General features: G+C 41.3%; 1 protein-coding gene across 1 annotated transcript in view; it reads left to right on the forward strand.

Annotated features, from left to right (window-relative positions):
* LOC118091430 (metabotropic glutamate receptor 8) overlaps positions 1–16,603 on the forward strand; it is a 94,328-nt gene that overhangs the window by 22,263 nt on the left and 55,462 nt on the right. Inside the window, exon 2 of the mRNA XM_035128427.3 lies at positions 10,346–11,281. Within this exon, the coding sequence (XP_034984318.3) occupies positions 10,355–11,281 (927 nt within the window). The 5' untranslated portion in view covers positions 10,346–10,354. The remainder of the gene's footprint in view (positions 1–10,345; positions 11,282–16,603) is intronic.

Here is a 16,603-nt window from a genome sequence, read left to right on the forward strand (position 1 = left end):
CACTGCTGCTGTTTTGGAGGCAAAGAGCTTTGCAACCACATACTTATTCATCTCTGGCTCTACTTCTCAATTTCTCCTTCCGTTCTGCGCTTGCTGTTATCTCCAACTGTTGCCCTAGATCAAACTTCTTTCTTATTGTGAGCACAAGATAAACAGTAAAGCTTTACTTAATCCCAGAGACAGCCAGTCCTAGAGTCTAAGGAAGTGGAGAGGATAAGGATGTTTTTAATCAGTGCTGGCAAGACAGAATCTCACCAGTGTGCATTTACCTCCCAAATACAAAATGTGCATGTTTCACATGGGGTGCAAAAAGCACAGGCATGTACTGTATTAATTTGGAGCGCTTCCCCCAAAAGACTCGTAGGATAGCGAGGACTTCATATTTTTGCAGTTGTCATTGGCAAGTATTTTGAAACATCAGAATTGGCTTCATATAACACCAGGGCAACCAGGCTAAATGTAAGCAGGTTTGTATCTGGTGTTTAGTGCTTGGCAGGGAAACCAACTGAACACCCTTTAGAGGGAATTGGAAAAATCCGTCTGTTTCTGGTGTGTTCCACTTCTCTTTGTTTTTACCCTTCGTTCCATTTCGTTTCTGGTATTCATCTGCAATAAATAAATAAACCCCGCTTCCAAAATATTTGAATTTGTACTTGATTTTAAAATACACATTTCAATGACTGTTTGAATACATTCGAAACTGCCAATAGCTGTGTTGCAACATTCACAGAAGTGTAAAATCCACTTGACAGCTTAATTCCAAGAGTTGCAGATAGAGAAAGTCGTTTCATGTGAGGATGCTCAGAGATCAAATTTCTGAAGCATCCCAACCTGCCGTGTGCCACATGTTGAAGAAAGGTTGAGATATAAATGCATGGGAATAAATAAAATACCCCTATAATCTAATATGCACATGTTTGAAGCACTGTGTCCAATTGCTCAGTGGACCCCACTAAATTTACGTGACTGACTAGTAAGTAGTCATGTCCATTGATGTCAATGGGTCTACCTTGAGTATGACTAACATTGGCTATATTATTAATTTTAGTGTTATTATTTATTCAATCTATGTACCACCCTAAGATGATTAGGTGGTGCCTTGTACACCTCCTTCTGGCAAGTCTGCTTACCTTAATTGGTGGGCGGGACCTTACTCAAGTGGCAGGGCTCGCCAACCAACCAGTGCCAGCAGGGGCATGTCCACAGGGTATTTAAACTCCAGCATGGCGGGGAGGCCATTTTCTCGCACCCTTCACTGGATATCCCACCCACCTCGCCCTCTGTTTCTGTTTTGATGCATTACGACCTTGCTGTGGACTAATCGTCAGTCGCCCTATTGTTGGGGCCGGGCAGGAATCTTTCCCACTTGGCAAATTGGCTCTGCCATTTAGTTTTCGCCTACCTCATACATCACAACTTTGTGAGGTTAGGCACTGGGTAAGCCTTTGTTTTGATGGAGGGGAAGTTGTAGCCACCTCCTGCCCCTCCATCATTAAGGGTATCCTGTTAAAAGGATCCGGGGTGTGGATTTGGGCTGATGCCTGGATATGGGCTAGGGCCATGTCACGACCCCAGCGGGGACCCCTCGGGGTGCCCCTATTTGATGTAAGTCTTAGGGGGCCCCTATTGGTGGTTTACCCTTAGATGGACTCCCAGGAGACGTGCGGGAGTTGAGATATAGTCTGGCTTCACCCAACACCTAAGCCAAACCACTCACATTTGTAACCAATAAAGTTGTGGCCTATTTGAACCCATAAACTAAAATCTACTTGTTCGTGTGTTTTATTTATCCATTAGGGAACTACCCATAGCTGCCAAGTTTTCCCTTTTCTCGCGAGGAAGCCTATTCAGCATAAGGGAAAATCCCTTTAAAAAAGGGATAACTTGGCAGCTATGGAACTACCCCAGTTTGCATTCCGGGGAGCTCACTTCGGTATTGCTAACACAGTAGCTTGCCTTCACCTTGGAGGCACATCTCAAGACAGATGGATGCCAACAACTGTGATTCCTCATGTATTTTTTTTTTTGTGTAATTAAGTAAACATTTTCATTTTGCATGCTGCCTTGAGCATGGTTTAATTATGGAAAGGTAGCATACAAATAAGTGGTGGTGGTGGTGATGATGATGAATTTTTCCTTTGCTCATATCAAAAGGCCATACAGGGAGCAGAACACTTGAAGTATTGTCTCTTTGCCTCTACTCAAGACAAAACACACAACAAACTAGCAACCACAATGTCAAACCAATTGAGAGGCTACAGATTAGCGTGGTGAAGTATATTCTACATGGGCATCAATGGAGCATATTTCTCTTCCGCTTGATGGATCTGTTGAAAAATAGATGAATTCACCAAGAGACACCTAACTAAAACAAAACACTCTGTTATGCATTCCCTCTGGTAACATGTAGCATAGGTGATGAATGGATATGCTAAGTGAATCCACACATAATTTTCATTCTGCACTGAAATCTCGGCAGTGTCATTACCAAACTGTATTGCTTTTTCTTAAAAAAAAAGAAAGAAAGTTTTTCCCTGAAAAGTTTGGCTTTTGAATGTCTTCTTTTTGTTTAAGGTTACAACAAAGTTCTATATCTTAATCATTTTAGATGCAAATCATTGGTACTATGTCAGTTTTGCTTCATATACATAGATAATGATGATATCCAATTTATTTATAGATAGAAGCAGATATATAATTTCCTACAGAGGGGGGGGGAGCTACTTCTATTTTTTATTTAATTATACTTTAAGATGATATATTACCTAATATTAAGTCTCAAGTAAAGTTACATCCCAAATAGAAGTAATGGGGGGAAACAGGTGAAAAAATAAGCATGGAAGATTCTGGATTATGGTGCAAGAGTTTAGCAATTGCAACTTGGAAGTGACATTTTTTTAAAAAAGAAAAGTTCAAAAATAAGATTAAAAGAAGAAAGTAAAAAATAAGATACACAGCATACTTTTTCAGATGTTTAATGTTTTTCGAGTGGACTGGAGAATTGTAGAACAATTATTAGTCATGATTCTTTACAGCAATTTCATGTGAAATCTTGATCAAAGCTTCTTGTAGTAATAATTGACTCCCAGTTTGATATATACTTTCGGTCTCCAGTTTGGTAATCGTCTACGGCATGACCTCATCTTTTGCTAATCCAGGAGACATTAGAACACTCCTTGAGCATCTTTTCCCCAAATTCCAAATATAGACAATGCATTTTCTATATTGTTGGTTTTTGTGGGAAGGTTCTGGATAACAGCATCATTTACATTTGTATTTGATTTACCAATGGAGCGTTATTTAGTCCACGTGTAGATCCAGAAATAATACCATGGGGTGTTATATTCAGACAGAGAACTATTGGAAATTCCAGCACATCACAACCATTTTCCAGTCGGCAGGCACACATTAGGCGGAGGGACTGAGGCCATTCTTAGGAACCTTGGCAAATGCAGTAATGAAACTGACTGTCAATCCAGGTTCTTGACAGCTTTTATTTCTGGGTCTGTTTGCATTCTGATAGATTGGTTGCCCTTGACTTGTTTCCTTGACTTGTTTCCTATCTACAGTTCGTTTTAAATATTTGTAATTTTAGCATGCACCTACAGGCTGCCTGAGATGTTAAAGCTGAAACCAAGTATCTTTTTTTAAGATTCATAATGGGTTACATTTGCTTTAGCATAGGCGATTCACATCTAATTTCTGAAATCGTCTATGTGCTTGGGCAGGATGCAATGCACATCAAACCTCACAATAAATATTTACTTCAAATGCATGCAGTCCACGATTGCCTTATTTTGGGAATGGACCTTATGCCAGAATAGAGCAGACACATTCTCTGCTGAGGGGATCTTGAAGCAGGCCATACAAAACTTTTGGCTAATAGCAATAATAACATCAGACATGTAGCTCTTGGTTAGAACCTGCAGCATGCTCCAGAGGCCAGGACTTCTGGAATTAAGCAAGTTCAGCTATTATCTGCAGACTGTCCAAATGTCCCCATTTTCCAGTGACAGTCCTGAATTTACAGAAGCTGCCCTGGTTTCTGATTTGATCCCAGAATGTCCCACTTTTCCTTGGGATGTCCCTATTTTCATTGAAGAAACATTGGAGGGTATGGAGTTATATGACGCTGAGCCAAGGAGATAAGTAACAATACAATCTGTCGAAGACATCTGAAGGCAGACCAGTATAAGGAAGTTTTTAAAAATATTTTATTATGTTTTTATATATGTTGGAAGCCTCCCAGAGTGAATGGGAAGGGTATAAATATGATGGTGGTGGTGATGATGATGATGGAAAAGGACATCCTTATTTTCATTGGAGGAATGTTGGAGGGCATGCTATCTGTGTCTGAATGGCAGACTGCCTAGTAAACCAAGACCAGCTCTGTACCAACTGGCTGTATAGAAATAACAAAAACTGTGAAAGCACTAAATCATATATATATGCAACCGGAGGGGATGGAATACATAACACATATGCAAATGTCTCTGAAGAGGTGGATAAGGCTCAAAAAGTGCAACGTTCAATGTGCAAAAAGTCCCGTGTAATAAGGTGCTAAAGTCTCTCTGTCCTCCAGCTGACGGCTAGCTTGTGCTATCACTGTTTCACTGGTACAGTTTCTTCAAGGGACGGACTTCATCTTAAGTAATAATTATGATGCACTCTGTAAGCATTTACATATCCCTTTTTAAATCAATAAGCATAATAATGTCTAAAAGTTACTCACCAACATGTTCATACACTAAAACTTAACAAGGCTGAAATGCTCACAAACCTCAACAGTTCCTGGTTGGCAAAGCTAATTCCAACAGTAAATTACAAGGTTAAATACAATTTTTCTAAAACCATCAATCATGACAGGACAATACTTTAAAGGTACAAACATCCAAACATATAATCGGTCTTACAAGTATACTGAAGATATCTACCACCAAGCCTTCGAAATTAATGGTATATATATATCTCAATCAATTATAAAAAAGAGCTCAATTATTTAAAAAGAGCTGGCATGTGGGGGGGGGCAGCACTCTGGCCTTTCCCTTCTGTTGGAGTCCAGAGGGTTGTGTGCCCACCAAACTAGCAAATTATGTGGTGGACGATGCTGGCCTGTTATCAGTGCCAGAGTAAGATCAAGATGCCAGTCTGGTCAGCTTCTGCATGTGAAATGTGAGCAATGCTGCTATCTGGTACTTTATCTTTGGTAGCAAGTTGTCTTGGGCCAGTCAGTCCTGCCTGGAACCCTGTGTTGCCTGCATGAATTTTGTGAGAGGAACGACAGGATACAGATGTAGTAAACAGGTGCTTCCACACATGTAACCCATTTCATCAACCACCCAAAGGAAGTGAAAACAGCCTTGGTACTTCAAATGTTCATCATAGTGGAATCTTACCCCAATTTTTTTTAAAAGAATTTTTTTAAGATGAATGCATCTATTTACAACTAACTGGCTAGCTTATATGTAAGGTTATAGTTTGCATACTGGATGCTGTCAACCACACTGCTAATCAATTTAATGGTTGTACAGGAGCCCGGAAGGTGAATGTGCTTATTAACCTCTATGCCCAACATGCTGAGCCCATGCCCCCTCATCTTAATTCAGCTTTTGCAACATGAATGATTAGTGTTGTCATTAAAGATCAAATGGTACACTTAATTCAGAAGGCCTGTCCTGACCCACTCGTTCTTCTCATTAAGTGGCATGGGTGCCTATGTTTTTTATGTTTAGCTTATGACTTGTATGAATTAGAGCAAATTATGACTCATAGCTAATACATAGCTAATGGTGATTATGCCTTTTCAAACGGCGAGAAAACCGCATACCGGCAAACTTGCCCACTTCTAAAAACAAAGAAATAATAGAGGTGTTCCTTTATCATTCAGTTTTGGTCACTGAAGCGATCATAACTAAAGATAACCAAAAAAGGAGAAAGGCATCATTTAGAGCAGGCACCCCCAAACTTCGGCCCTCCAGATGTTTTGGACTACAATTCCCATCATCCCTGACCACTGGTCCTGTTAGCTAGGGATCATGGGAGTTGTAGGCCAAAACATCTGGAGGGCCGCAGTTTGGGGATGCCTGATTTAGAGGAAACAGTGCGGAGCTTGCTTGCATGCAAGCCTGTGCAAAACCTTGGATTATCCAAATAAAGTTCTGAAATAAATTAAATTGAGGGGTTAGGCACAATCCAGCCAAAGTTATTTACACTCAAATATTCAGTGGGAGCCAGGTTAGTTCTCATTTCCATCTAGGAGCTCCACACTTCTTTTTGCTCTAGGAAGAGAAAGCTTGTGTTTGTGCCAATGTGACTTCAAGATGGATGGGAATGCCTTTCTGCACAGTGGGAGACACCCCAAGTTTGATGGAGCTAAAAATGTAGCCCCCTCACCATCATCAACCATAGTTAATGGCAGATTCATTTGTTGGCACTTCTTCTACCTGTGGTTTTTCCCTATGAACAAATCTGTAAATTGATGCTTCCAAGTTTTGCACTTATTCGTGATGGTTTAGCATGGTCCGAGAAGGAGGAAATGCTGCTAGCTTAAATGGTAGCGCTTCTTTTCAAGGTTGTTTGCATTTCTAATTTAAGGGTTACATTCCGATTGCCTTGCCTGATGATCTTTTTGTCTTAAAGCATATTGTGTGCAGTTGAAAGTAAGCACCATTAAGTTCAATGGCGCTAACTTCCAGGTAACTATTCATAGGATTGTAGTTGCAACAGGTTGAATTGCAACAACATGCCAAACCTCTACAGCAGGCATCCCCAAACTTTGGCCCTCCAGATGTTTTGGACTACAATTCCCATCTTCCCCGACCACTGGTCCTGTTAGCTAGGGATCATGGGAGTTGTAGGCCAAAACATCTGGAGGGCCGCAGTTTGGGGATGCCTGCTCTACAGCATCCTTTGGCCAGCTCACTATTCTGTGACTGCCAGCTGATAAATCCGGCCTCATGTTATAAATTGTTTCTCTGTGGTATGTGTGTAGAACCTCCTGCACTTCAAAGTTTACCAGTACACCACTGGACAATGGAAAAACAAGGAACAGAAAAACAAGTCCTTGCATCCCTCTATCTCCCCTCCTCCTCACTTGTGTACAAAAACTGTTCAGCCTTATCTGCTCAGTTCTCAAATGTAAAAAAGAAAAAGAAAAACCCGAACCAGCCTTTTAAGCAAACCCATTACATAAAAAAATGGTAAAAATCTTTTAATGCTTTGGTTGAAAGTTAGCAAAAGAAAGCATGCAAGTCCTATGAGCCTCTGACTTCATAAAGTCACACAAATTGAATGTGAGCATGAAAAATTACTGTTCACGCAGCCGTTCCCAAATACAGTACAGTCATTGGTATTAAATATCTCCTATTTTTATTCACACATTTTTGATGCTCAAAACAGCACATTTTAGTCTTTAATCTTTCTGTGACATAACAGCCTAGGGCTGTTGAAACCCTTTATTTCCAGAAATTAGAAGCAATCTTGTTCACCCAGAATGTTTCCCAGCGCTTGTACCAGTAGGGTGTCATAATATGAATTATGCGTTACATAGTTTATTTGTCAGAGGCACTGGAACGAAAACTATTATATGAATCATTACTACTGACCTTCTCGAGATGGGGATTTATTGCCGCTGCTGCCCCAGGAATCTGTAACCTGTGGGACATTTCAAAGTGTATTTAACAACTGCAAACATTCTGAGAGGCATCCTTTACTTTAAGTGCAATGACAATAGTTGGATGAAATTTTGTGAAATACTGCCTAGTAGAAGATTAAAGGAGTACTTTCAACCCAACAATAGAATTGCCCAGGATCCAGTGTTTCTTAGCTCCCTTTAGAATAACCATTTTCAAATGGTCTACCCTTTGTTTGCAATTAGCTCTCTGAGATAGTACTACGGCAAGTTACAAAGGATTCTGGAATAGGTTATAGGGCAGGGATGGGAAACTTACAACTCTCCAGATATTTTTTTTTATTTATAATGCCTGTTAAATTTATAATCTTCCCTTCCTCCCAAAAGAGCGCAGGTAGCAAACAGAGAAGGGACAGAACAATGCCAGTAAAATTGAAACATATTTAAAACAACAAGAAAAATAAAATAAAGACATTTTTAAACAAATCTAACCAAACACATAAGGGACACGGGTGGCGCTGTGAGTTAAACCACAGAGCCTAGGGCTTGCCGATCAGAAGGTCGGCGGTTCGAATTCTTGTAGCGGGGTGAGCTCCCGTTGCTCGGTCCCTGCTCCTGTCAACCTAGCAGTTCAAAAACATATCAAAGTGCAAGTAGATAAATAGTTACTGCTCCGGCAGGAAGGTAAATGGCATTTCCGTGTGCTGCTCTGGTTCGCCAGAAGTGACTTAGTCATGCTGGCCACATGACCCGGAAGCTGTATGCTGGCTCCCTTAGCCCGTAAATCGAGATGAGCACTGCAACCCCAGAGTTGTCCGCGACTGGATCTAATGATCAGCGGTCCCTTTACTTTTAACCCAACATACATCCCCCATGTGAAACTATCACATACCATACTCTCACAGCTAATCATCTCAAGGTGGCCAGAGACTGTATCTTTCAGGCAGGAATGTTTAAAAGAAAATCGACCAGAATGGTAAGAATGAGAGAAAGAGACGCCTCACAAAGGAGGACATCTGTCAAATGATGGCCCTGTTTCAGGTTAGCACCAGCAGCAGAACCACCAAATTAATCTTCCCTCCAGTCATAGGCCCCAATATGGTGGATACTGGACTCCAGCAGTCATCATCCCTTACCATTGGCCATTCTGGCTAGGGCTGATGTAAACTGGAACACGTTTTATCCTACCCTTGTAGCAGATGTGCAGCTACATTGTATATATTCTAAAATTTGTTGTTAAGCTGGCATGGGAAAGATTTGCCTCGAAAGGGCAGCACAAAAGTACTTTTAAATGAACAGATGAACTCTTTGCAAGCCTAAAAAGACTGATACTCTAGATCAGGGGTTCCCAACAAAATTTTCTCGAGGACCCCTCATCGAGCCGCTATTGTGACAAGGACCCCCATTAATTCCTAATCCTAAAATTAAAAAGTGAGAGCCAAATTAAGAGTCTTTTTATAAGCGTCCAGGGAGGAGGGAGGGGAATGGAGAAGACAGGGTACCTGCGCAGTAGCGCACAAATGAAGCCGACGCGCACAAAGCATCTTGGGGAAGTGAGCGTTAGTAGAATGCGCACGCTGCCTCTTTGCAAAACAGTAGTGTTTGTAAAGCGCCACCTAACGGCATACAGCAGAACTACTGCCTCTATCTAATTCTAGCTTTGCGCTAGACTCTGCTCATGCAGGAAGCGGCCAAAACAAAAAATCTGTTATCATACGAAATATATTTAATATATTTTTTATTCTAATAGCATCTTGCGGACCCCTCTGGCATAGCTCGCGGACCCCTGGGGGTCCCCGGACCACCTGTTGGGAACCACTGCTCTAGATAGCCCTCCCACTAGAGGTCAAAGAGAACAACAATTACCAGACATTTAGAAGGCATCTCAAGGCAGCCCTGCTTAGGGAAGCTTTTAATGTTTGATGGATTTCTGTATTTTAGTGTTTTGTTGGAAGCCGCCCAGAGTGGCTGGGGGAACCCGGCCAGATGGGTGGGGTATAAATAAATTATTATTATTATTATTATTATTATTATTATTATTATTATTATTATTATTATTATATAGCAAGTGATAATGCTATAGGTAGTAAAACAGGAAGAACTGCAACAAGGGTTGCAGTACTGTACCGGGATTGCCAGAGCCTGAAAAAAAGTTGAAAAGTGCTGCTACTTCTCTCTCTCTTTCCAAAGCTCTCTTGCTTCATGGTTTTACTTCTAAAAACAAGATAGACCCATTAATTCCATAATAGTTTTTGCTCTTTGCAGGTCAGTGCACCAAGATTTTTACTCTCTCCTTATACTGTAATGCAAAAATTAGCTCCATACCCACCTGCCATTATTTCCTAATTAAATGTTTGAGAACTCTATTTGCACGTGATTGGCTCATAAATTCCTTTTTATAGGATGCCTTGCTTCAAAACTAGCCTGGAGTCGATAAATCGTTCTACAAATGTCAATTTGGTGAGCAGTAAAGAGGTAAATAGAAACTAATGGCACTCATCAAGTCCGTGGCACCAATGATTTATTGGGCACAATCATTTAACAGTTTCATAAAGTCAATATGAGAGAAAAACGGGTTTCTTATCAAGGTAAACTGCATTTGTACTGTCAGCACAAAGGTGATTTATGACAAACCTGTGTCCAGGATTAGGATATTATGAATGGGAGAAAATGAAAGGCTCATTAATTTTCCCCCTTTAATATATATAACCACAGGTAGAAGACATGCAGTGGGATAACAGAGAGAGAACTCATCCCACATCGGTCTGCAGTTTGCCCTGCAAGCCGGGAGAAAGGAAGAAAATGGTCAAGGGAGTGCCTTGCTGTTGGCATTGCGAGCGCTGCGAGGGTTACCATTACCAAGTGGACGAGGTCACCTGTGAAATGTGCGCATTCGATAAGAGGCCAAATGCCAACCGCACCGACTGCCAGCCGATCCCCATCATCAAGCTGGAATGGCATTCCCCGTGGGCTATTGTGCCTGTCTTCATAGCAATCTTTGGGATCATCGCAACCACCTTTGTCATTGTGACGTTTGTTCGCCACAACGACACGCCAATTGTCCGGGCCTCGGGTCGCGAACTCAGCTACGTCCTCTTAACGGGGATTTTCCTCTGTTACTCCATCACTTTTTTAATGATTGCGAGTCCAGACACTGCCATCTGCTCCTTGCGGCGGATCTTCCTTGGGCTGGGCATGTGCTTCAGTTACGCAGCTTTGCTCACCAAAACAAACCGAATCCATCGAATATTTGAGCAAGGGAAAAAATCGGTCACCGCTCCAAAGTTCATCAGCCCGGCTTCCCAGCTGGTGATCACCTTCAGCCTCATCTCCATGCAGCTTCTGGGAGTCTTCGTCTGGTTTGGTGTTGATCCTCCACATATCATCGTGGACTATGGAGAGCAGAGGACTCTGGATCCTGAAAATGCTCGTGGGGTTCTCAAATGTGACATCTCTGATCTATCTCTCATTTGTTCCCTTGGATACAGTATTCTCTTAATGGTAACATGCACTGTTTATGCCATCAAAACAAGAGGTGTTCCAGAAACTTTCAATGAAGCGAAACCAATTGGATTTACTATGTACACCACCTGTATCATTTGGTTAGCTTTTATTCCAATCTTTTTTGGAACTGCACAGTCAGCAGAAAAGGTGAGTAGTGGCAGTGACCTGTCTTTATTCATCTTCTTCTTGTTGTTCAGTTGCACGTTTATGTCAACTCATAGATGTCCTGTGCTGAAGATTGAAGCTACTTCGGCAGAGTAAACTCTGACTGGTATATTTTTAGAGAAGAAAAAATGCTTTAAGAGCAGCTTTGTATTATTTGATCATAAAAAGGCGTTATTATTATCACCAAATTATCATCTTTCTTCTTTGCAGCACTTTGTTGGTTGGAGCACCTAGGCATTTCTAAGTTTGGGGAAATAATTCTTTAGAATTAAATAATCTACTTTTTAAAATGGATGGTTAAAAGGTGGTTTTTAAAAAGACTGGAAATTATATACATTCTGAATATTTAGCTGAAGTTCTTGAAATGAGAGTTTGGCGCAGCATGTTCAGAACCTGGTCCTTTCTTGCAATAGTAGAAATAGATATTTTTTTCCTGATGCAGATACCCTAAAAAACCCACTTTCATGTGTACTGCATAAAATATACTGCATTAAAAATAGTGTGTGTTTGTGTGTGTGTTATGTTGACCCACTTAAATTTGGCTTATGCAGATTTCTTTAAAATTGAATCATCAGAATTACAACTATCTATGTTTCTCCCAGCATATGGTACTCAGAGGCAAAGCTTCTTTAAACACGAAGTCTCAATTTAGCAATGAGGGTTGAAATCCACTGATAGGTCTATTCTGCATGAAATTACCAAGCCCTTTTAAAAAAAACAAAAAAAACCCAGCTCTAAATCAGTGACACCTCTACTTCTTATGGTAATGAATTCAATTATGCATTGTGTGAAGATATTTTATTCTAGCTTGGTCTGAACCTAAATCCACTCTGCTTCACTGGATGACCCCAAGTCCCTGCCGTTTGTGCGTGAGAGAATAATTTCTCTTTGTAACTGTTTGACTCAGATTGGCATGTCTTTTGTTCAGCAAGTTTATCAAGAGCATGCTCTAGGCTTTTCTGGATTCTTTCAGTTTTAGTAGTGAGCAATCAACAATGTTGTGTCATAGTACAGCTTAGGTTGATCTTGACAGAAACTTCACTTTTGAAAACGTATACTGGGCACTGTTGGTTGTTTCTCAAATGGTGAGAAATTTGTTTCTCAAATGGTGTTGTTTTTTTCAAAAAGAGTGTGATATAACAATGAATCAATGTTTCATGGTGATTCTTTAAAGGTTTCAAACAATTTCCATTCACAAAAAGGAATGAAAATACTGGGAATGAAATGAGAAGCATTTTGACAAAGATCATCGCCAGCAAAGAAAAAAATGGTGGTGTCAGAACGTTGAGCCTAGTTTGTAGGTTAGGTTCCCAGCTCTTGCGTGTATTTAACTCATGCAGGTGATCTCATGCAAATTCATAGGTTAGATTCCCAGCGTTTGGGTGTATTTAGCTCAAGCAAAGTGATGTAACTTTGGAGGAGTGAATTTGTTGACTGTGTGTTAGCAGAGATTTCTGGTTTCAGTGCAAACTCTTAATAATCTGCTGGCAGGACTGAACAACAGCCCTTAGTGTTCAATAGAAGCAGATGCAACATCTTCCATAACTCTAATAGACACGGATTCCATGTGGGAATTAATGTGCAACTCTGAGTAATTTTTGTCCACGTTTTTGGAGAGCATTTCTACTGCCTCCCTTATGGCTATATTCCAGAAAAATCACATGGGTTATCACAATGCCATTTCACATGACTTATGGGGCCAGGGGTGGCAATGATCCATGTCTACAACTTTCACAGACACAGAAGCAGCTGACCAGTTGGCCTGGAGCCACTGTGGTAGCTTACCCTCAAGTAGATTGCTGTTGCTTACTGGGAAGGAGTGGTTGAGGAAGTGGAGAGGTTGGCACAGTGCAAACACAGTGGCATGAGTGCAGGATTGATTCTGCTGGTGCCTTTGCACCTCAACTCTTCCCCTCTCCTTCCTGGAAATCAATAGCAATCCAACCACCGAGGTGCTAGCTCTTCCCCACTTGGCAAGCTGCTTCTGTGACTGAGAGCAAAACGTGTGAAAGGTGTGAATCATTTGTAAAATCATCTTGCAGAAGTTAAAATAATATTTTGGTTAATATCTTTGGGCTGCAGAGGGGAGGCAAGGAAGGAGAAAACCAATTGCATGAGCAGGTGCTATGTTGGATCTCATTTTAGCAAAGTATTATGGCATAAAGCCCACTTCATCAGTATGATGTATAATCCTAAATTAGCACACGAACACACAGGCATAAGGGAGGGAATGTAAAAGTGGGAGTTATAATTTATAAAGAAGTTTAGTTCTATTCAGTCTTTACATTTTGGCCGCTAATTACACATAATCTTGCCCCTTTACCAAGACTGTAAAAAAAGAGTAGTGATTTAGACAAGGTGACTCACTCTTGCCAAGTGCAGCAAATCTAGAGAAGTTATTTCACTGTAGAAGTGAATCTGATGTGGGGTTGCTTGTTGCACCCTTTGCAAGCAGTACTCTGAGTTAAGCTTCCTCTGTACATCCAACCACATTTAATTCTTTACCAGACAGAAATTAAATGGAATATAAATTGACATGAGGAGGAGCTAGGATAATTGTCCACACTAGAGCAGAACAACAATAAATCAAATCTGACAGCAACCCTAGCCTGGCTCCAGCTATAACTGCCATTTCTTGTCTTGCTCAATTGACAACAAACATTTACAGATGTAATCGTGAGAGGCGGGGTCGAGCAGAGTTCTGTTATTGTCTCACTCTATTACTTTTCATCCAACGGAGGTATGCAAAATAGGCAACATGCTGAATGTTTCCATTCCAGATGCTAACAGAGACGTTAAGATAACCTGTGGGATCCTACCGGCATCTGATATTGGAGAAGGTGTCTAGTCAGTTAAATCAAAAGCAATACAACTCGACAATCGATAAAGGATTATCCACACTAGCAGTTTTTCATGCCATCTACTGCTGATAGTCCCATGTTTCTGCTTAAGGTCGTTGATTGGTTTCTGAGGACCATTCTCAGCATTCCCCAAGACATAGCTGATAAGGACAAAAGGGAGAGGCTTTTCAGTTGTGGTCTGAAGCAGAAAAAAATGAGGTGTGTGTCATCTAACACCATCCTTTCCCACCTTTAAGGAGGCTTTTAAAATCACTTTAGTGCACCCAGTTATTTTTAATTAGACCCTCTAGTTCAGGGGCAGGGGAGCTTTTTCAATCTGAGGGATATATTCCCTTCTAGGGGTCACTTTAAAGTTGTGTACAGCACCAAAGAAAAAGTGGACAGAACAGTAAATATAAGCTTCACCTTTCTACAGTAGTCTCACTCATTTGTTCTGCTGCAATGAAGGATAAACCTAAAATGAAGCTACACCCTAAGAGTGAACATGATCTAGTCAAGTGAAGCACTATTTAAGGACTGTTGATGTCAGGGAGAAGGAGCTAAGTTTAGCATTCCTATAGAAACCCATGAGACTTCAAATATTATTTATTGTTTTCTTTATTACATTTATATCCCCTTTTCTTCCAATGAGCTCAAGGTGGCATACAGGGTTCTCCTACTCTCTGTTTTATCCTCAGAACAACCTTGTGGGGTAGGTCAGGCTGGGAGAGTGTGGACTGGTTCAATGTCACCCTTTGGGCTTCATGACTGACTGGGTATTTGAACCCTGATCTCAATTCCTAGTCCAGCACGTCAATTACTACATTATGCTGCCTTGATTATCCCCTGGGTTGGGATAAAGCCTTACAACTGAATGGAGCACCCCAAATGCAGTGCTGTCCCCAGACTTTTTGCCACCTGAAACAGCCCAAAAGGCACCCCGCTTTCAAGGGTGAATCTCTTGAAAAGTCTTGCCGCAACATTCAGATACAAATTGCATCTATTTACACACAGACACATGTCACTTCGCTCTCTTGGATGACATCTCTCTTCCAAGTCAATTTTTTTTATTAGAAAAGAACCCAAAAATAGGTATCAAAAATGAATCAAAGAACCTGGTACTGATAAATTATGCAGCAGGCAGATAAGACACTTTGCTTGTTCTTTTCTTATAAACCAACCTACAGTGGATTTGAGCACAGCAGGGACCAATTCTGGTCGGACATAAATCCCTCCAAGGAAAGAAGCAATCATCAGCACATTATTTTCTTCACTGCTGCAGATGGGTAAAGCTTCTGTACCTTTGTACCACTTAAAAGATGCTAAGTGGGCCATGCTATTGTGCAGTTTGCCATGAAACAAAGATATGTGACCTTCCACTGCATGAGGATGGTGTGTTCTTATATGTGGAGTGAAATGCTATTATTTTTTAATAAAGAACCAATCCTAAAGGTAGACATGTATGAGGGTCGTTCATTAAAGATTTCCCCTGACCAACTTCTGGTAATCGTAGGATGAAATCTCTCCATAGGTAATGTGGTAATTTGTAGCTCTGAACTCCTAACAGGTTCTCTGTTACGGGTGCTAACATGAAGTAACATCTGATAATGGAACCAGTTGAATGCAGAGCAGTCATCAGGTTCCTGTACTTGAAAGGGCACACACCATGGGAGATGTTCGATGAGATGGAAGGGACTTATGGGGAGGATGCCCCATCGTATGATGTAGTCAAGCACTGACATCATCAGTTCATCATCAGTGTGATCAAACTTCAGTGGAATGGCTCCCATTCCTGGGCGACCACAGTCCGCCATTGATGAAGACACCATCCGGCAAGTGGAGGCCGCCATTCTGGAGGATTACCGCATAACCATTAGCCAAGATCAGTGTGGGCTCTGTAGAAAAAAATCATCCATGACCATTTGCACATGGGAAAGGTGTCCAGACAGTGGGTCCTCTGGCTGCTGATGCCTATATAGAAGCAGGAACGAGTCACATGCTCATGGGCTCATTTGGCCATGTGTCACGAAAACCATGATGACTTCTTCGCCAGACTAATTATCAGGACAAAACATGGGTCCATCATTATGACCCAGAGACTAAACCCCAGTTCAAACAATGGAAGTAGTCTGCCTCAACACCTCCAAAGTAGGCACGTGACCAACCATCAGTGGGCAAGGTCATCCTCATGGTCCTTTGGGACCAGCGCAGAGTAGTGATGATGGATTTCCTGGCAATGGGTACCACAATTATCAGGACATACTATGCTTCACTGCTGCAGAAATTGTGGAAGGCCATCAAAACTGAGAGACGTGGTATGTTGACCAAAGGTGTCTGCCTCCTGCAAGATAACACCCTGGTTCACAACCTACATGTTGCTCAGACGGAAGCATGGTCCTGTGGCTATGAAATCCTTCCTCACACCCCTTATTCCCCCGACCTCGCACCATCAGACTTCCACCTC

This window comes from Zootoca vivipara, chromosome 9, assembly GCF_965207765.1.
Source record: "Zootoca vivipara chromosome 9, rZooViv2.hap1.1, whole genome shotgun sequence".
Taxonomy (NCBI): Eukaryota; Metazoa; Chordata; class Lepidosauria; order Squamata; family Lacertidae; genus Zootoca; species Zootoca vivipara.